Source organism: Acanthochromis polyacanthus, chromosome 15, assembly GCF_021347895.1.
Source record: "Acanthochromis polyacanthus isolate Apoly-LR-REF ecotype Palm Island chromosome 15, KAUST_Apoly_ChrSc, whole genome shotgun sequence".
Lineage (NCBI taxonomy): Eukaryota > Metazoa > Chordata > Actinopteri > Pomacentridae > Acanthochromis > Acanthochromis polyacanthus.
In genome coordinates, this window is record NC_067127.1 from 14,395,533 (window position 1) to 14,418,300 (window position 22,768).

Below are 22,768 nucleotides of genomic sequence, written 5' to 3' on the forward strand. Positions count from 1 at the left end.
TGTGTGTGTTTGTGTGTGTATGCATGTATATAAATCTATATATTTACATGTATATAAATCCATCAGTGTTTCATGCACTGCTAGCTGTTACACTGTTAATGCCATTCCATTGTCTTTCACCCTTGCAAGTCTGTATCTGTGTGAGTCCACGATGTTGACAGCTTGGCAGGCCAGCAGTAGGAAGAGTGTGGGCGAAGGCCAGGCAATACACTGAGCTGAACTCACAGTCTGAAAGGCCCACACGCCTTCATTATTCAGTTGGAATCTATTGAGCATCTGGGACTAAATTATTCATCAACATCGACCTAGTTCCAGGGTGCTAAGTTAGATACTTGGATGTCATCAGGCGTTCTGATAAGAGCTGCTGCTGCAGTGTGATATCTGCCATGGGTAAATAGAGAGTATGTGCCTGGATCATAAGGAGTGCTAGCAACCATTTTCACTGTTATAGACTGTAATTTTGTATCGCAGGCCCTTTAGGTGTGTGGAGCTCAGTGTAAGAATAGGGAGGCATTCTTCATCCTGTGTCTAACCGTGAGCCCTTTCTATCTGCCACCCCCACCCCCCCACCCCCCCTCACTGGCTCAATAATGATGTGTTGCTGCAAGACTGGAGCTTAGGACAACAAACTCCTCCCAATTAGTCGGTGCACACTTCAACTCTGGTCAGATGCAGACCCTAGCAGACCACTACCAGTGTAAATCAGGGCCAGCATGAAAAATAATGGCACATGTACTGAGCAGGAACAGACAGAGAGTACTAATTTGTCTGCTTTTAGGCCTATTGGCATTTACAAACAAGATACAGAGTTTTTAGCTTTAGTATTGGCTTAAAATGGAATATTGTGTGTACCTTTGATAGGAAAATTTTGAGATAACAGAAATGAAAGAACTATGAGAACGAGTACTATAAGAACAACTTTTTATTTGTAGCAATCAAAGTCATAATGACAATTTTTTAATAAAACCCAAGGACATTTTTTTTTGTAAGATGCAATATCTATTTTCTTGTTTCAAAAAATCCCGCGCTATCTATCATAAAATACAAAACGTTTGTCTTCAGTTGATCTTCTGAGCATTGTATGCTTTTAGTACTTTCAGAAATAATCATTAAGGATAAATTATTAATATCCCTGTGATTCCAGCAGCTCGGCTCCACAACTGACTCCAGTGTACTCCAAGTAAAATGCACATTGTTTTCTCAGCATGAAACTGCTTTCATACATTGATTTATACTGTAACATCCTCTGTTGGAATTAATGATGAGATTAGAATCTAAAATCTTTGTTAAAAGCAAAATGAAAGGAAACATTTCACATGTAAAAGTTAGAAGAACTAGTTTTGGGGTAGCAAGACGACCACGCGGTTGACCTCTGCTGGCGCTTACATTTAATGGATTGTGTTTAACGTGAGCCAGAAGAGACAAGTGGAATCAAACAAAGTTATGAAGCAAAATTATGCAGGTGTGTGCCGTTTAACAAACAGCAAGGGTTCTTTCTGTGTAATGATTATGTGTAGCTAAGTCATTTTCCCTGTGATTTTTCAATCAACCCAAATTGTTCTGACTGATAATAGCACAGCGCTTTTGGCATTCTGAAAAAGTATTGGGATTTACACCAGATCTTAATAAGCAACAGATTATGGACACTGAGCAAAAAATATCAATTTTATTATTGTCAGTGATAGCAATACAACAAGAGAGAGAGCTTTGCAAAATAAGAGCTTATGCTGGGGGGAAAAAAGAGGGCTTACTAGAGGGAGGGGTAGAAAACCCGAAAAACAGAAAGGCAAAAGAAAACGGCAAGCATCCTCAGTGGAATACATTACCAGGACAGCAGAGGCATGCTTTGGATAAACCCTTCAGATGCCTTCAGTGTCCTCCTGACTTTCAGCTCGTCTCCAAAGAGACGTGCTGTGTGCCAGAGAGCATTCATCAAATTAGACCAGAGAGAAAACAATGTGAAAACCCACGGCTCTCCATAGAGACATGCCGACAGGTTATCACAGAGAAGGTGTCTCTTGCTCTCGAGCACCGGGGCAGCAGCACACAGCATCCTCCCTGAAGAGCAGCCCTCCCCTCTTCTCCCTCCTTTACTCTCCCTCGCCAGACGCAGGCTAGGGTTAAGAGGGGAAAGCATGTATTCAGGGGAGAAGTGTACAACTGTAGTGCATTACAGTAAAACCACCCACTCCATATAGTAGGTATTAGAGAGTAGCATGGGCCACCACAATGTAGCTGAGTATTAGCAGGGAGCAGAGAAGTGTTTGTAGGGCTGTAGATAACCTGGTGTCCAGCAGAATGAGACTGCTGACTAAGCTGTAGCAGGCACATGCAGAGCACGGCTTGGCCTGGACATCTCATTAAGGATGACCATTATCAATCCTCTCAGATCGAAAACCAGCATGACAGTGCTAAAGAAAGCACCAGGGCTCCTTTGGCTGAGTCAGGCTGGAATTTCCTCTCCTCACATCTTCTTTGATGGTTCAATCAGTGCTTGAGCCAAGGCCAGTCGATAGATTTACTTCTCTAAAAGGTTTACTAAGATTTATTTGTCTTTGTATATAAAACTCCTGCCAGGCCAACCTTAAATACTGTATTTGAAGTCGCACTATGCTTCGATACTATAAACAATTTAATGCACTTTGTACGGACACTACAAACAGGTTTCTCTTGACAGTATTTCTATTCCCTTCCACATTTTGCGCATTTCATACTCCCAACTGTCTCCCCAGGTTTTCTTAGTGCATCTCATAGGAGTGTGCTCTCTGCTGCTCAGAGCACCGGCAGATAAATGAGCTGTGCTGTAGGTTCACCGTGGCTTCAGCACTTTACTGCTAGATTAATGATGCTTTGCAAGCCCCAAGCCTTTGCTTTTAGCATTTTAGAAGTACCTTCATAAAATGAACTACAGGTACATCTTGTTTATACGCTTATCTATTGGGGCATCTTTCCTGTGGGCATGATGCTGTTTGCATCAGTAAATCTGACTCTTCCGAGCTAATGAACCCTCCCCAAAGCCTACAGTATTTCTGGAAAACTTTAGAAAAAGATGCCATTTAGATGAGAACACCTACAGTATTACAACAAAAAACTGCAGTATCAAAAATATCACATAAATATCCAGTGTTATTTAGGACATCTTCTTTAAAAACAATCTCCGAAGATTTCTGTGTCCTTTTCCGGCATCTCGGCTAAGCTACCTGTCAGTTTTCATCACGGTGGTTAAATTGCATGGTAAGCCCCTCACATACCCCACATTGAATTGTCACGGGTGAAAAAGAAGCCAAGCAGTGGAGGGGGACACCATGAATTGGTAATGTTATTGGATTTCAGCCAGGTCATGACCACATCAAAATGTTGACCTACACACTAATCCTGGATGGCAGGCTGATGCCCAGCAACATGTGGTATTGTTTTAGTGTTGATTCAGAAGCTTACAGCCGCTACACACACAAGATTAATTTAAAAGTATCGCATAGGGTTCGTATCACAATAAGATAAAAGAATGGGACTTACACACATGGACAAAATTGTTGGTACCCCTCAGTTAAAGAAGGAAAAACCCACAATTCTCACTGAAATCACTTGAAACTCACAAAAGTAACAATAAATAAAAATGTATTGAAAATTAAATAATCAAAAACAGCCATTACTTTTGAATTGTTGATTAACATAATTATTTAAAAAAACAAACTAATGAAACAGGCCTGGACAAAAATGATGGTACCTCTATAAAAGATTGAAAACTATTTGACCAGAGTGACATGATTAACTCAGGTGTGTCATTTAATTGACATCACAGGTGTTTCCAAACTCATAATCAGTCAGTCTGCCTATTTAAAAGGAGACAAGTAGTCACCCTGCTGTTTGGTGAAAAGGTGTGTACCACACTGAACATGGACAACAGAAAGCGAAGGAGAGAATTGTCCCAGGACATCCGAAAAAAAATTATAGACAAACATCTTAAAGGTAAAGGCTATAAGACCATCTCTAAACAGCTTGAAGTTCCTGTGACAACAGTGGCTCATATTATTCAGAAGTTCAAGACCCACGGGACAGTAGCCAACCTCCCTGGACGTGGCCGCAAGAGGAAAATTGATGACAAATTGAAGAGACGGATCGTTCGAATTGTATCCAAAGAGTCCAGAGCAACCTCCAAAGAAATTAAAGGTGAACTCCAAGGCCAAGGTGCATCAGTGTCAGATCGCACCATTCGTCGTTGTTTGAGCCAAAGTGGACTTCATGGGAGACGACCAAGAGGACACCACTGCTGAAAAAAACTCATAAAAAAGCGAGACTGGAATTTGCAAAAATGCATGTTGACAAGCCACAAAGCTTCTGGGAGAATGTCCTTTGGACAGATGAGACCAAACTGGAGCTTTTTGGTAAGGCACATCAACTCTATGTTCATAGACTCAAAAACCAAGCATACGAAGAAAAGAACACTGTCCCTACGGTGAAACATGGAGGAGGCTCAGTAAGGTTTTGGGGCTGCTTTGCTGCATCTGGCACAGGGTGTCTTGAAAGTGTGCAAGGTCAGCCCGATCTCACGAGGATTCGTGAAACTGTTACGTAAATTTTTGTTTCGGTTTCGTGCGCACCAACACGATTTCGTCATGTTTTTCATGCCGCTCACCACGAAATGCACACCAATGTATTTTAAACGGCGGACTTTTCGTGCCACCCAGAACGTATTTCAAACGAATGTGTGTATTATATTTTTAATGTAAAACCATGGCGAATCCAACGCTATATTTTGCATGACATCGTCCCTAACCATAACCTTAACCATAACCCTAACCATAACCTAACCATAACCTAACCATAACCCGGTGGTACACTTACCAATTTGCATAGGAATTTAAAGAATGTCCGGCGGCCGGCGGCCGCAAACACGATCACACAAGCAGTACACGCCGATGGACAGCTTAGATCGTCATGAATCCGCCGGTATAATCCACTTTCAGATGTGATTACCACAGCAGGTTTCGTTGTGAGCAACACGAAAAACATTTCGTGGTGAGCGGCACGAAAAACATGACGAAATCGTGTTGGTGCGCACGAAAAAGAAACAAAAAATTTACGTAACAGTTTCACGAATCCCCGTGAGACCGTGTTGGCAAGGTACGATGAAATCTGAAGACTATCAAGGCATTCTGGAGAGAAATGTGCTGCCTAGTGTCAGAAAGCTTGGTCTCAGTCGCAGGTCATGGGTCTTCCAACAGGACAACGATCCAAAACACACAGCCAAAAACACCCAAGAATGGCTGAGAGAAAAGCGTTGGACTATTCTAAAGTGGCCTTCTATGAGCCCAGATCTGAATCCCATTGAACATATGTGGAAGGAGCTGAAACATGCCATTTGGAGAAGACACCCATCAAACCTGAGACAACTGGAGCTGTTTGCTCATGAGGAGTGGGCCAAAATACCTGTTGACAGCTGCAGAACGCTCATTGACAAATACAGAAATCGTTTAATTGCAGTGATTGCCTCAAAAGGTTGTGCAACAAAATATGAAGTTATGGGTACCATCATTTTTGTCCAGCCCTATTTCATTAGTTTGTTTTTTTAAATAATTATGTTAATCAACAATTCAAAAGTGATGGCTGATTTTGATTATTTAATTTTCAATAAATTTTTATTTATTGTTACTTTTGTGAGTTTCAAGTGATTTCAGTGAGAATTGTGGGTTTTTCCTTCTTTAACTGAGGGGTACCAACAATTTTGTCCACGTGTGTAGATGTGGCTTGCACATCCTCCAAACTGTCCTTGGAGGGTGGAATGAGCACAGCATTATTTTATGATATTCAGTCTGACATATTTTTCATTGCAGACCAGTTATTGGTTTGTCAATGTGTTTCCAGCTTTTACAAGCAGAACAGAAGAATGAACGTAGCTGCATCTCATCCAAAACTGCAGTCATAGTCTATACCTTTAATTACATAATCAAACATTCTCTTGTAAAGGCGATAAACAAATGTCCATATGTGCTATTGGATTTCACTGTGGTGATGGAGTTGAAGGCCTCATCAGCTTTCCAACCTGAATGAGGAGACGGAAACATATAAATATGAACAGGCATACACCTCCGCTTAGGTTATTCTATGGGGAGTTAACCTACATCTAGTACACCCACATCACATTGCTTCCTCTTCTCTGCTTGCAAATAAATCTGAAGGACAGAGTTGAAGGAGAGAGAATGGAGAAGAGAGATGTGAGAGGTAGAGAGAGAGAGAGGATGAGAGTGGTAAGGTGGGAAGAAGAGAGAGGCAGTATTGATTCCTTGATTCCCGTACCTCTGCCAGTGAGTGCAGAGTGTCAAGATCTCCCGCCAGGAAAAACAAATCACAAGGCTGAAGTGATGGATGTGGCACTCCAGGATCCGGCGGTTTTGCCATCTGGATGGCCGACACTGTATATCAGCCTCATGCACAGCAAATTAAATTTACATTTGGACGGCTTCCCCAGGCCTCACCCGGCACAGATGCACCAAAAACAGCCCTCCACCACAACTCCCTTAATGGGTTTGATGTATCATTTCCAGGTCTATTATGTAAAGATGATGTTGGTTCATGTTCAGAATGTCAAAATGATGTTTCAGTCACAATAAAATCACATTATGAGCAGCCAAATGGATTTTAAGCAAATGACATCACCTTTAATTTCCTTAAGATGAGTCAATGCTAATCCAACTTGCAGATGTATTTTGATGCACAGTCAGACATCAGTGAAATAAGAGCACAAATTAAATAAAACCCAAAGTCCATCTTCATTTTTGGGACCTGCTATATTCCGTAGCCCGCTTTTTAAATTGACATTGTGGCTGCATGCCTCAGATAATGAAAAAAAATAAGCACCGTAAGTATTGTCAAGCATGCATTTGCGGATTTAAAATTATTAGCTCTAAAAGGATAAGTAGAGGTGCGAGGCTAAATATATAGCAGCAGGTTATTCTGCTTAGTAGCGCTCCATAACCGAAAATCTAACCTGGCCCTGAAGAGGCTGCCATGCTTAAATGAAATGACCTTTAACGCAGAGCTGATCAAATGGCCTGAAGCAAGACTATAAAAGAACATTGCAGTATAATGTTTTACAGTGTACTTTTTTCTGGTCTTTTGTTTGCCCTTTCCCATTTCCCAAGACGGTAAAATGTATCGTGTTTGACAGGTGAGGAAACCAATCCAAAATGGATTTGGTATTAGAGTAAATGTGGCAACAGAATCATAAAGTTCCAATATATATGCAATGATTTTACTTTATTTTGTCTAGTTATTCTGTAAAAGAGACACTGAATCACATTGGGGGGAAAAAAAGAAAATTATGTTTTAAACCTGTGCTGCTACTCCTTTTGTTTTTCAATCTCCTTTTCAAGCTTTCATAGCTGGTTGCCCTCTAAATGTCAGAGGTGTTCTGTGATGGCTCCTAACAATCCCTTAAAGGGCTATGTAAAGCCAGACAGTGAAACACAAACCGAGCATGTGAGTTGACAATTGTGCTGTGAACTCCAGCCTCCGCTGTTCCTCAATAATCAGATCTCATTTCAGTAAGGGTAGTGTTGCTTGTAGAGCGGCGTAGCAGCTGCTACAGCGCCAGGCAGCATGTGACCGTGTTGACAGATGAATCCAGCAGCCAAACAGTCTAGCTGTCTGGATTCACATCTCATCTGCCCCTCTCTGCTTAACCTAACCCTCCAGTAACACTGCTGTTGGTAGTTTGGAGTGGGATTCATTTTTTACCCCATTGATGCAGCCAAGTGTTTCATGCCCTCACCACTGTGTGCTTCTCTCTTTTCAGACTACTGACGACTTGCTGGTGGCATCAGCCGAGTGCCCGAGCGATGATGAGGACATTGATCCCTGTGAGCCGAGCTCAGGTGGGTTAGGTTAGTCATCTCTTTTTATTCTACTTCTTTCTGGGTGTGTCAGTGTGTCTTTGTGTGTCATAGTCCACCCCCACCAAGAGACTCCAGGCTAGTGCACAGCGTGTAAATGAGCAGATTGGAGTTTTAGTTAAAGCTTAAACACTTCTCAGAGTCAGAGCTGTTCTTCTGGCCACTGCTGACTGTATGATACAGCAAGCTGCAGGGTATCCGTAGGTCAGTCTGGGCAGATCTCTTTCAGTCTGATTTTAGTGGTTCTAACAGTTCAGTGTCTTGGAATGTGAAATACAAGTGGAGTAAAAAAACATTTAAAAAAATGTTTTGACACCAATTCATGAAGGTGGACAAGCATCTTGGCCAACTAAGAAAGTAGATAGAAGTAAGTTAAACATCAGCTTACCATCTTTGGGAAACAATTGTTTGCTTTGTAGCTCTAAATTAAATAGGACTGTTCCCATTTTCATATCAGCCTGCAGATCAGTGCTGTACAACAAATATGGAAATAAAATCCAGCTCTCCCAAAACTCACTAATTCACATGAATAATTCATTAGCATGTAACAGCATAACACAGGGTGGGACGGTTATTATTAAGACTGATGGGTTTCATAGCTTTAACTTGCTGTTCTGCTCTGAATGATAAACCTAGAACTGTTATTCTCGGGTTTCCACCATCACGATTTAGCTCAGCCAACCCCTGTGTTTTTTCAGAACAATACTCGCCCTGAGAATTGCATGCATAACTAAAACTTCACACTGCTTAAGGTGTTTTGTATGCGTCAAAGCAGCTGTTATTACTGTGTTTTAATTGTGCACCTATTTGTCTTCATCAGCTCTTGGCATTTGTTAATTCATAACCAGGGGAGTTCTCGGAAAGACAGAAAAACACACAGTTGTAATTATCAGACCCACATGACGCCAGCACATGATGCGAAAGGGGGTAACTCCGGAGAGGAACGTGTGAAGGCTGATTTTTACGGGTGTATAGAGGGTCCCCACTGTTGTTAATTAACTTCTGCGGCGGACAGTGGGAGCTCATCATGTTGTTTCTCGTGTACAGTTGCTCACAACAGCTGCATGAAGCATCCCTTTGAGCGAGGCACATATCAGGTGTTTCTCATCATAAAACAAACTTAACATATTTTGGTGTATATTGTACCAACCGGAGCCCTGCTAAATTTAAAATTAAAATAACCACTTGTTATTCTCCGAAAAGTGTTTCAAAATGCTGCTTCCCAGCTTAGCTCTGACAAATTGGGCTAGTAAATCTGTTTGTTCGCTGCAGCGCCGGCAAACTTTTAATCTCTTACCTTGCCACACATGGAGGGCAATTAAGTCTAACCCTAGCGTGTGCCTATGAATAGAAGGATTTCAAAATGCATTCTGAAGTGATGAGAAGCACAGAGAACAATTAAGTCCAGACCCAAGGCCCCCCACTCCATCTAAATGTGCTATCGATCAGTATGTGGTCATAAAACCTCCACTAAATTAATGTCTGCCCCACAGCAAAGACTATCAACTTTCTAGTCTGTCTCTCTTCCTGTTCCTCTAGCCTTCCACTTGCAAGATTAGCTTTTGCCACACTTACTCGTTTCCTATAATGCTCATACTGCACATTGAAGTGATATTCCCATTGGGCGGCATCACAATAGGAACCTCCGATATACAACTGTTTCCTCTGACAAATACCATACACAGGAGATTGGGCTGCGTACTGATTCACGCTAGCAGCTTGCATTATGATATTTTTTGACAAGGGCATCTGCCAAAACATCAGTCGCGAACTGTGTGATGCTCAGGGACGCGCACTCCCAGCGCAGAGTATCCCTCTCCTTCTGTGATCACTGAAGGGGATTTGACACCAGAGCTGTGGGCTCCCAGGGTGGCAGCTGTCTAACACCGTATCCTGATTAATATCTACATTCACAACGATTCACACGCTCTGCCAAGCACTCACCACATCTCAGACAGGGTTGCTGTGCATAAAGAACAGGATACACCGTCGCTGATAAAGTACTACTTTCTCATATTACTGTTCAGCCGGCTCCTTTTAACGACACCAATAATATATCATTTTTCATGAAACACCTTGACAGACCGTTCTGTCTGGACACTCAAACAGCACAGGCCAGATGCTTTCACTTCTGATAGCTCCCTCTCTCTCTGTGTGTGTCAACCTTGTGCTCAGGCTTCACAGCACATGTACGTATACAGTAAGATAATGTTGGTGCATAAGTGATCCCAAGAGGTGAGCTTTGAAGCAGACTATTATGTGAGCTATCTATGGTCCAAGGTCAGCTCTAGATCATCCTGTATCTCATTGGAGTGTTGTCCCACAGCCGTCGCTATCAGCCGCTGAATGACATGAATCAGGTAAACTTACTTATTGCCGAGCTTTATTACTCTCACTTCCTGAAACCATGAAAAGTCGGCGGTACAGGCAGAGCTTATCACCCGGCTGGACTCAGATTAGATCATACTGCACCAAATTGAATCCTCCTCCCCTGGTTCAGGAAACCACAGAGGAATACACAGGCCCATGATGCTGCAACACATCTGATCTGTAATAGGAGGATGGCTCGGGGTTGTGCATAAACTCGGCAGCCAGGCTCTGACAGCTGAACGCTACGATTACAGGCTCACATAATGCACCTATCTTTGTGACACCTATGGGGACAATTGCTAAGTGAGCTAAAGGGTGCTAAGGTCTTTAGCTTGCATGTGTCACCTCACCTTCACAGACTGAAAAGTATGAAACATATCCAAATATTCTGCATAGTGTCTCTAAGGACAATTGTTGTTGTTTTTTTATAGAAATGTTGTATAAATTCTGGCATTTAACTCAAATGAGTCGTGCTTGTTCTGCAAGAAATGATTGCTCACTTAAAGGCCACTGTGAGATGTTTGGCCAGTCGTGTGGAGAAAATCTAAGTGTGGGCTTGGTTGGGTGAAAATAGCCTGGTGAACAGTCTGTTGAGATCACAGCTGCTGGCGCTGATTTTCCAGTACTAGCATCAGTTTTCATGGTGAAAGTTAATGGGAAAGGTTGTTGCCGAGCTGCATGGGGTCAGATGGAACGAGCATCTCTTACCTACCTGCTTCATTTCATTGGCGTCATGCAGACCGTTGATGGAGGGCAGCTGCTGCACAGCGACCCACATCCAAGGTCACATGGTTACATCCTGCAGCTGCCTTTGTTCCACATAATTTGCTCTGTCTTCTGTGAGCTAGTCCCCCGTATTTGTTCAAATTAGCCGAACTGTAGACACCAAAGTTGGTAGAGTGTTGCATATTGTACTCATAATGTTCTGAAGGGAAAATGACAAATAAAAGTTGAGAAACAGTTATACAATTGAATGTGTTTGTCATTTAGAGTATAACATGTGATAGTTTATTTTCCACAGTAAAATTGTCAGAATGCTGAGCCTTGGGTCAAAATGTATCACTAGGCTAAAAAAAAAAAAACATTCAGCTACAGTTTAATTTAAATATTAGGATGTCAAAGCAGTATTTGGCATTTTGGGATGCATGTTTGTGATGAGAACATTGATCCCTGTTGTTGTCCCTTAGAACTACATGACAGTTGTGAAGATGCTAGCAGCCAGTTAGCTCACCTCATTGTTAAGACTGAAAACAGGTGGAAACAGTTGGTTTGACTATGTCCAGTGGTAACAAAATCCATCAGACATCTCCACTAAAGCTCACTAATTAACACATTATATGTTGTTTGCTTAATTTGTGAAAAAAAACAGCAGATTGAAAAAAGAATAGCTGCTGGTTGTATCTTCATATGGAGCTGTCATGTAACAGAAAGAAATGTTCCAAAAAATATCTAACTATTCCTAGCCTATATAGATCAACAGTTAAGTGTGAAGTAGATCATGAAGTCATCAGGATACAAAGTAAATGTTCAAAATACTAACTGGTGTAGCACATTATTTTCTGTCTTTGAAATACATATTCATTGCACCATGCTACAATGACACTTTTAATTGTTACTTGGTAACAAACTGTATATTTTAGGCTGAAAAAAATTATGAAGGAAAGCATAAGGAAGTGTCTCTTGTTGCTGACGGAATACACAATGTATCTCCTCTGAACTTAAGATTCTCTGATCCCGGGCCTCTCGTGCTTTTTTTTTTTCTTTGCACAAAGTACTCAAAAGCAGAATATGTCCTAACATAGCACTGATGCATCAGCTAGATGTTCTCTGCATCTTTTATATGTTTACACCTTTGTTTTTCTGCCGTTCTACCATCATTAATTATGCAACATGCAGTCATGTGAAATGTGATTTGTGTGAAATAAATAGGCACCCTGACAAATCTAAGCTCATACCAGCAGCCTCGGTAGGAGTTTCAATATACGCCTCATTCTACATTTCACAAATAATCTTCCAGTGCCTTTATTCTCAGCTCCAATAGCCCTTCACTGTGGATTGCCTATAGGCAGGTTAAGGTTAATCATCTCTAGTTTTCTCTTCTCTCTATGCTCTCTCATCCTTTTCTATCCTCAAGCATTCCGCTGTGACATTAGCGGCTACTAATGTGTTTGACATTTGTTTTAATAGATTTAATTTATGGGTATGGAAACAATACATAGAGTAAACCAATAAATCAAACGGCAAATGAATATTCGCTTTAACCCGATGGCAATGGCTGGAATGCACCCAACCGGGAGGAGGAGAGAAAAAAAAAGAGTAAATTATTGTTTTAAAAGTAGCTGTGAGATTAATGAAACATTAAGAGCACTGCGCTGGCTTAAGAGGTCACTGCCCACATTTAATAGGTTATTCAATCATACCCAGCTGGAGCCCTGTGTGTGTTCATTTCCTCCTTTGCTGAATACACTGTCATGCGCCTTGCATGCCAACAGACTGCCACTAGCAGGGATGGTTTAACTAATGATAAAGCCTTTTCAAAACTGGATGTGATCACAGCTCACAGCCATCAAACAACACAGATGACCTTCAAGCATCATGTATGTTCCTCTGCAAGCATATTGCTGCTATTATGCCATGCAGCATTTATGCAGCCCATCTTATGGAATTTTGCCATTTTTGTTTTTCTGCACTCTTTCACTGAGGATTATGCCATCCAAGTCTTCTTTCTACATCCTATTTTAAATGAAGTGTGTTCTGAGAGAAAACAGGATTTCACACTTACTGTCAGTCTTTCTCTTTACTGATCCCACCATATTTATATTTTCAATTATTTTTTATTTTTCTACCACACATCTTTTTGCTGGGCTGACATTGATGCTAACACAATGTGTCTGTTTATAAGTCTAAGTAGGCCATGAAAGACTTTGCTTACCCAAGAAACGAAAAGCAGCCCAACGAAGGGTCAGTTATGGTAATAGTATAAGTATAGTCACTTATATTAGGACTTGGAAATATTGCCCAGTGATACACTGTTGTCTAATCCGAAAAAAAATGCCCTCTAAAATACTGCAATTTTATCAACTTTTCCATTTAGGAACAAAATCAAAGACCTTTTGATCAGTGCACATACTGTTATTTTCTCTGAGAGAAAAAAGCTGTTATCATATAATTTTGATCATTATTTTGCTGTGAGGATGTGAAAGAATAATTTCTTTTACAGAGCAAATTACTTATTGTATAAACGGGCACTCCATGCTCCGTAGCTCCTGGGTTACTGGGTTATACTGTATTTCCAAGCACAATGAGCACAAAAACCTATAAAAATCTCACTATTTCTTGGATCGAGCCACTAATTTGATTCACAAAACGGATCTCTTTAGGATTTCGTACAGAGTAATATTGGAATAAATAAGAAAAAGTGTGCCTTTGCATTTAGCAGACATAGCAGTTTGTCAAAATGTTTAAAATAACAGCTATTACTGGAGTTTGAATCTGATTATTTTCTTGCAGCTGGAGAAGACTCTTAAGGTTTTGTGTAATCTTGCTACACAAAGATACAATACACAGCTATAGTCCCAGCATGTATGTATATATATATATATATATATATAGCTAATATAGAGCCTAAGAGCATGCAGTCTGATGCTTTAGGAATCTAATCAAGAGATGAACTCCAGACTTGTGGCGTTCAAGCCGAGTGAGCTTACTCCTCTTCTTTCATCTTGCCTTTTTTAGTTGAACCCCTCTGGGCAAAGGCTTAAACTGCACCATACCTTTTACTCTTTTACTGGCTAAATCAAACACCTTTTAATAATTCTCTCTTCATTCTGTGCTCACTCAGCTCTCAGTTCATCATCCACCATCAGCATAAGCAAGACTCAGACTCACACATGCATGCTGTCATGAGGCCTACTGCCAGCATGTCACAAGTACAGGATGGCTTGCATCACTTCTTGAGGACATTGAGATAATTAAAGAGGGAAGAGGGATTTAATAAATGTTTTGGCTCTGCTGCAGTTGATACAGTGACCTGTCTGCACACTGATCCCCAACTATATGACGGCTCTGACAGCTTGTGATTATGGCTGGATATGTGAAGTAAGAAGATGGTATAACACTAATCTGGCTGAATAACAGCAACGTGTCGTCGAGCATGCCAACTAAGCCTGGGTTGCTCTGAAGGCAACACACAGCTACACCTCCTTAAGCTCTCAAAGATACATGATGCACTACTCATGTTTATCATCTGTTGCCGGCTGTGGAAGGCCAAGTTCACACAAAATCCCCTTTCATAGCCTTCTCGCTGAAAAATAGATTTATTCGTTGCATTAGTTTGGCTGACACATAAACACGGCGATACCATAGTGCATCCACTCACAAAAAAAGCATTGTCTGCTCTACACAATTCTCTCGACCCATTAGCATCAACAGTTAATGAAAGGTCAAGCCCAGTCTGTCCATTCAATATATCCTGAGTTGTGCTGGTTGCTCCATTACCTCTCAACAAGCCTCGCACACACCTGATGTAACACCCTCCGCCACCCCCCCGGCTCCACTCGCTGTTTTCCTTCATCCATGGCCCCCATCAACCTGCTCACCCTGTTACAAATTACCAAACAAATGAACCCTCCCGCTCCAGACAAATGAGGAAAAATTGTCTTTGAAGAGGACCATTTATTCAAATCCCGCCTGACAGTGTAGAATCTCTGATCCCATTTCTCTCCTTGAGAGCGTGTGGCAAAAAGAAGTCAGGCAAAAAGAAGGGGAATCTCATTAGGCATTTCACAGACTTTTAAATGACATGTTCCATCCCTCCGTGTTTATATCTCTGAGAGGCAAGCTCGTGTATCCATACTAAAGAATCCAGGTAGAATGAAGAGAAAAGAAGCTATCAAATAAAGATTCTTTGTTTCAAGGTGTTCATGTCTCTGAATGTAGTCCTTAACCCAACTGTTTTTGTTTTCGCTAACATTCATGTATCAAGGCTGCGTATAAGATCATCCTCGCCTTTTTTTGTTTAAATTTTCTCTGTGCGTCAAGAATGCATAGTGAAAGCAAATGATTTGCAGCTAAATGACTGAAACATTAACTGTTGTCCTTGTGAATAAAACAGCAAGGACTTTATGATGGTCTGGATGCGATACTGAAATTTTAGTCTCGCTCTGGGATGAGATGGAGAGGAGAAAGTTATTCTGGCAGCTTTTTACACGACTGCAATCCTTCAAAAGTTAACCCCCCCTGAGTTTACCTCTATCGCTTCACAAGTGCACCCCCGCTATGCTGCCATGAAGCCAGGCGCCACTTTAAGGTCATTTTCCTCATGTCTAATTTTACCCTTGGGTACGCTCGAGTAGAGCGTATAAGAGCAGCCATCATTTTAAACACTTGTTTCAGGCGCTATTTCTTTCTCAGTTTATGTGCCTTCATTCTGAGGTGATGGAGTGCTAATGAACAGACAGGCAGATGCATTTTGACTGGGGCCCTTATGAGGCTTCTTTGAAGGCCTTGTGTCGGGAACATTACTTTGCCTCAACCCAACTTGAGGTAAAGCGGGCCACTGTGCACAACCAGGCACACGGGTAACAGATGAGTAACATTATCAAATGTATCAGGTAATCTATGAGACTATGGTGGCCCCATCAGGTGGCTGCTTGATGGACACTGCTGAGACTAAGTGTGAGCTAATGAGCTGTAATGAATGCTAATCACTTGAGACAAAACACACTTGTGTCAGTGCTGTGCTAAATGCAGTGTTAATCCTTTAAGCAGTGGTCACTATTCGACTTTCTTTGTCAAGATAGGAAATTGGATTTTGCAGGAAATTAGTAGATGTTTTTTCTGCAATCTTTCTCAATCTCAGCATTAAATAAATGAACCACGTACAGTAGCTTATTTGCTTGACTTTTCCAGAAATTAAAGAAAAATTGTGGTCAGTCGATTAAGGGGGTTTGCTATGTTAACGTCTCCGTGTGAACGCAGTCTGTGGGATGCCAATCAACAGATCCAGGCAAGAAGAAATAACAACGCCTGGAGCTGGAGGTGTTAGATCACACAATGAAGAACAGTGTACCATGGTACTTTTTTCACATGGCTCACTTCTGATATAGCAGGCTGACGCTGCCTGCCTCCTGCACCTTTCAAACGCTGTCACCTCACTGTCGGAGCCCACCGAGGTCTCATATAAAACCCTCAAGTGCCACATCGAGAGCTCTATCCTCCATCAACCTGCTATGTTATCTGCACTTTCAACTTTTTGACCCCGAACAAAGGATAGATAGCAAATATGAAAGTAACTCACTGTTAATGCCCGCACAATGGCTTGCTAGGGACGAGCCGTGTCAACCAGTGGCTTTTGCCCACAAGGCGAGAGCATTCTTCACACCTGTCTGCAAGGATAAGTGGGCTTGTCACAAGCAGAGCTAATCTGTTGCAACGCTCAGTCACACTCAATCCCCCAGTGGTGCTCTCCGCTTGTCCTTGAATGTCTGCTGGCATTGGAAGCATACTTGGGCCGCTGATCAGTCTAACCATGGTGGAAAACATGTCAATGAATGGCAGCAGCAGCATCTCCTCTCCTGACAGCTTAGAGGACTTCTACACTTTACAGTTTACACTTTATATGCCCTGTAGTCTGCCATGAATAAGATCTTTTTAAACTAGACATGTGAGTCATTAGCTAATATTACACCATTCAAAGCGACGTTTGTCTGAACGTTAAGCTGTCACTCAAGATGAGCAGTGAATGGAATAAAAAAAAAAAGATCTCCAAAGCCATCAACACTTAGTGAGATGCAAGAGAGGGAACAATGAAGAGAACTATCAGAGATACAAGGAGGGCTGTATTATAACTTGGACAACATTCAGAATATGAAGTGGGTATGCTGATATGCTATCATTCCTCTCATCACTTGTGGAAATTGTTCCCAAGTGCAGCCTGATCTCAGAGTAAGCGAACATTTAAAGTTCGCTGCTGTGTAAATGATGTATCATAAGAATACTTGCAGTAATTATTGTGAAATAATGTGAAATGTAGTGGCGGGGGCATTGTTTGTAAGTTGCTTAATGGCAAGTTGAAAGTTGAAAATGCATTTTTAAATCTCAAACACATGAGGATTGCTTGCATGGTTAGCACAGACATAAAGTATATGTGATTCTATACTTTTGGCATGGCCCGTTGATTTGGAGATGTAACAGCTACATATATTCCCAGCAATCTGAAGGACAGGCATACCTTCACACCATGAAAAATACCCCAGACAAAATGTATTTTTTGCTTGTTCCACACTGAATGATTGCCTCAATAGTAGTTTGTAGGCTGGGATGTGCAGTATCATCTTATTAATTCTGTCTGCCCTTCACAGATCAGGAAGAAACTTTTTTTTTCTATGTCATTAAAATGGGAACTACCCTCTCTGCTCATGCTCAAAGAACTTAGTTTGTCATTAAGTAAGGATGTGATAAGATGAGACAAGGTGATTATGACATACTTAAATAGCAGCAAAATAGTGTTTTCCGTGTCTTTTTCCTTTTGATGTAAGATAGTGTTCTGTACTGTGAATACTGTATTCTCTCATAGGAAGAGGGTTACTCATGTGGAAATATTACTCTGACTGGCCAAGATCAAAGGATTGAAATAATGAAGAGACAATGTCGCGGTTTCTGTTTTATAGTGAAATTTCTTTTTAAAGCTGGTTTGGTATCAAAGCTGAAAAAATACAATTATTTTCTAAAACCAAAATACTTTGGAAAAACTAAGTGAGAAAAGTAGGACAGCGAAAAGGGACATTTTAGCAAATATCAGACACTTTGTTTTTTGTTAAATATGTAAGTATTTTGATGAATGTTGTTGCTGCTATTACTATATATGCCATCAGAGCATCCCCAGCTGTATGATGGTCTATCTCAGCTGATGGTGACAGTGCAGAGCAAAAGCATGAATAAATAGTCACAAATTTGACTCAGTAAAATGCAGTGGCAAGCAGAAAAGTCTTAAGCCCTGATTTCAAAGAACTGCAAGTTGGAGCAGACCTTTCTGAGAGTTTGTTCCAGATATGTGGAGCATAAAAGCTGAATTCTGCTTCCCTGCACTTAGTTTTGACTCTGGGGAAAGCAAGCAGACCTTTCCCAGATGACCCCAGATGCCTGGAAGGTTCATGACGGAGCAGCAGATCAGAGACGTATTCTGGTTCCAAACAGTTCAGTCAACCGACAGCAGACTTTTGCAAAGATTGGAGAACTGGCCTGATCCACTTTCTGGTCTAAGTGAGGACTCTGTCAGCCTCATACTTACTTTTGCTGTACTCTCTTTGTAATGACAGTATAACTTTAAGAAAACATATACAAATACATACAAGAGGACTTAACATGAAAATAACTCATTCTAGTGTATTAGAGCAACTTAAATGTTATTTACTTTTTTGATTAAAGCTTTATATATATATATATATATATATTGCTTCTAAATGTGGGATTCCCAGCATATTCCCCACACCATTCCATAAGTGTGTTTCAACACAAAGACGAGGAAGATCAGCAGATGAAGGAAAAGATGCAAAGCTTGATAAGTAACAGTCCAATTAACACAGAGGAAATCATTCAGCACATCTATTTATGTTTCGGGTAGTTTGTCCAGTGTAAATGCAAATGAAAGCTTAATATCTTGATGCAAGATATCTGTGATCTAAACCCAGCTGTAAATCCCTCAAATATATATTTATATATTTTATGTTTTTTGCTCCAATCTAGTGTAACCAAAGCGCTGTCATTCCCAAATGTTAGTGTCGAGTGTTTGGATTTCACAAATGTAACAAAGAGAGCTTAAGCAGAAATGATGAGTGCTACAAAAAAGCACACAGAGAGATGTGCCAGGACGACTGAATAATATCAGGGGGCTGACGTGTTTTCAGAATATGCTCAATTGAATGGCACCGTTTCAGAGCAGAAGTGGGGACAGCCTTTGGCAAAATCTGCTGAGTCAATGGAAGAATTGTTTCTTTCTGAAAGATTTATTTTCAGAGACTATGCGATACAGTCATGCCGCTTGGATATATAGTGGATGTTGGAAATGCGGCCCGTTCATTCATGACTGTGCTATAAAACATGTAATGAACTGTGAGCTTTTAATTGTGCTTCTCTATGAATCATTAACACATTAGTCTTCTTGTCAGCTCCGCTTCTGAATTTAGCAAATCTCTTTCTCCTGCAGCGTCTCACTTTCTTAACACTTCCATATATTCAATTTCATTTCAGTGACTATACTTGGAATAATGTTCTGCAGGAATGAAATTGCTGGTAGCCAGTGGATTTTACAGGTGAAACAGTATGTACTTAAGGCATAGTCTACAAAATGTCCAGCTGCTAGATTTGTGAAAGTCAAAGTGATGCAGGAATGGTTTAGCATAACTTTTAGAGTAATTTTAGATTTCATGAATGGCAAAGCATCTAAATTATAGTCTCTGAGTGTTCGTGTGTTCTTCCACTGCCATTTTTGACAGTTTTAGCTGTCACACCAATGCAGTTGATTCTAATTCTGGTGTTGTGTTAATTCATTTAATTTAGAAAGACTCTGACTGGGACTCTCATCTTTACCATTCATTTGCCGTCACTGATGACAGACATTGTGGTTTGTTGTCTCCGCTCTCCTCATTGTCTGACTCTTCCATTTGGCAACCAAGTCAATCTTATAAGTCAACATCTGCTTTTAACATCAGCAACCTTGAGGCATGATGTCTGTAGTATCATTATGCTGTAATATCGATCTGCTGGAAGAACGCTTTCATTCACTACCATAAATCTGGTTATAGTAATAATGATAAAATGTGAAAGATAGCAGGCTTAGTGCACTTGCAGTAATCATATCTCTCTCTCTGTGTGTGTGTGTTGCAGCCAATCCCACTGGAGCTGGTACGGGTTATCCGGGAACATCGGAGGTCTTCCGGGAGTCCAGCAGCACTACGGGGATGGTGGTCGGCATTGTAGCAGCAGCGGCGTTGTGTATTCTCATCTTGCTTTACGCCATGTACAAATACCGGAACAGAGACGAAGGTTCATACCATGTAGACGAGAGTCGCAACTACATCAGCAACTCGGCACAATCCAACGGCACCGTAGTCAAAGAGAAACCAGTCAACACCGCAAAGACCTCAGGCAAGAACAAGAAGAACAAGGACAAGGAGTACTACGTGTGATTGTCAAAGCTTTGGTCTTTGCCAGACCAACTTAAACATTTATTGAAAAGACAAATCAGGACATCAACATGTGTACAGTATAATAACAAAGATGAACATTATTTAGTCATTTTTTCCTATAAGACAATGCGCTGAAAAGTAAAATGAAAGAGAAAAAATAACTTTCTTTAGACTCAAGCACTCAAGACGGAAAATATTTACTGTCAAGAAAGAGACTGATGGAAAAATGGCTCTGGCAAACAGTTAAAAATGAACTAAATACATATCTAACATGTCAAGCAAACAACATTAACCCATCTGTGACTTGTTCCTTGGCTGGGATGACGTGATCTAACTTCCTTGTTTCTGGTAAACAGAGGAGCACAGATGCACTTTGCAAATGGAGATTCAGCATTACAAACTAAACGTTTCCATTTACATTGCCTGTGTTTGTGTTGTTGAGACTTTTTCTAGAGCAAATGACACAATGCATAAAGAAGTACATACACCAAACATTTACTGTGGATGAAGAGAGGGAAAGAAATCAGGTGACAGTGAATCCAGACAGAAAAAAAAAAACCCTGATGGATGTCAGAGGAGTCAGCCAAAGTTTTCACTGAAGAGGCAGCGATGGCCAGCAAAGACTAATACCTGCTTGGCTGCAGTGCAAAGACCGGAGTGAACGGGAGGTTCTCTTGAAAGACTATGATTTAAAAGAATATGTCAATTGTGCCAGTAAGAAATGTGGAGGCCTTCGTTTTCACATTGTGTGAACTCAAAGGAGAGAGTTTCCTCAGAGTCCTGGGGATGTTTTAAAAGTGATCAATCGGGAGCAATGCACGCAAAATTATCTTATTACAGTACATATGTTTATATACAGTACAACCACATCTATATGTGCTTTCTGGACTGTGACAAAGTGGTGTTTTATAGCCTGTTGTATAGATGATGCAAACTATAACTGCTCCTCAACCATTTTGGAATAAAACAAAAAAAAGGACAAAAAGAAGACATAAGTGTTATTAAGTGTTGCTAGACATAGAAGATTTTATGAGGACATCTGCATTTTTTTTTTCAGTTGGATAATAATTTGAATCTCCCCTGTTTTTACATGTGTTCCTATATAGTTTTTTATACAAATGCCAACCTGAGATAGATGATCCCAGACCAGACCGTTCCCAAAAACTGCACAAGACGTTGATAGCGGAGAGGCGAGACGTGACAACTTGTGTGGATACTGGTAGAATCACTGCCTTTCCTCCTCAATCCTGACTTACACGAGTGAGAATGAAGACCGAGAATACGAGTGATGATGATGATGTTGATGATGATGATGATGATGATGGATGATGACAGTGATTAAGACAAATTAACTTGCCGTGTGTGTTTTTTCAAGTGGTATTATAAGATTGTCCAATGTGTGCTTGGGCTGATGCAAAACCCGAGGAGAATAGCTCAAATAAGTCTCCATTACAACTGTTTCTGTGTTTGTTCTGTCATTCTGTCAGTCAATTCTTCTTTCCAGAGACCTGTACTTGGAATGAGTATGAGGAAAAATGACCATGAACTATAAATGATGATTATAAATTCTCTTGGTTTGCTCCTCTTTTATTTGCTCTTGAGTGTTTTATGTTCAATATATTTCTTCTTGTACTCCACGTAAAAATTAATTATAAAAAATAGTTTTGAAAGATCAAATGAATAAAATATTACCTAAGTGAACTTAAACCAGTTTATTGACAAAATGCATTGGAGAAACATGCAGGTTTTTTGGCTTTTATTTTGTTATCAAGCAAAATGAGTGGGACTCATTTTCAACCCTGGACTTTCATGCCTCAGACCGGCCCACTTTAGATCACGACCTATTACGATTAAAATCATTTAATTCTAGCCTTGTCTTGTAATTCAGTGTGTTTTTCTAAAATATTTCCAATTCAGTGCGAGTAAGGGTTGCTTCACAATGAGGATTTATTCCAACATGAGTGCACATCTCCAACATTATTCGTTACAACAATATCAGAATCTATATTCTGTTCAAATAAGTGTTCAATGATATTCAAACCTTAAAAATGAAATAAAAGAAGAAATAAAAATATTAAATTTAAAAAATAAGGGGGCTACAGGACAAAGTTTCCCAGTTATGTGGTCGCATCATACTATTATTTAATTATATAATGTTATGTTTTACGCCACAATGACACACAATTAATTGATTTGATAATTAACTTGAACGGTGGTTTGCAAAGTTCAACAAAGTCCGTATCCGTTTCCTTGGCCTCATTTGTCGTTTCAAACCGCCAGCTTTAGTGAAAAAGTTTCCAATTTCTGCACATTCGGCTG

At 40.5% G+C, this 22,768-nt stretch overlaps 1 protein-coding gene and 1 long non-coding RNA gene across 29 annotated transcripts in view; both read left to right on the forward strand.

Moving 5' to 3' along the window:
• LOC110961804 (neurexin-1a) overlaps positions 1–22,018 on the forward strand; it is a 254,010-nt gene extending 231,992 nt beyond the window's left edge. For 18 of the 28 annotated variants that reach the window (XM_051960402.1, XM_051960401.1, XM_051960415.1 and 15 more), the window contains 2 exons: positions 7,796–7,883; positions 20,148–22,018. In XM_051960402.1, coding sequence (XP_051816362.1) covers positions 7,796–7,883; positions 20,148–20,449 — 390 coding nt within the window. In that variant the 3' untranslated portion in view covers positions 20,450–22,018. The remainder of the gene's footprint in view (positions 1–7,795; positions 7,884–20,147) is intronic. The other 10 variants (XM_051960404.1, XM_051960417.1, XM_051960418.1 and 7 more) reach the window with 1 other exon arrangement.
• LOC127537625 (uncharacterized) lies at positions 3,969–5,652 on the forward strand. Its single transcript, XR_007947353.1, has 2 exons — positions 3,969–4,535; positions 5,125–5,652. It is a non-coding gene; the product is annotated as an uncharacterized LOC127537625 (long non-coding RNA).
• Positions 22,019–22,768: the final 750 nt, after the last annotated feature.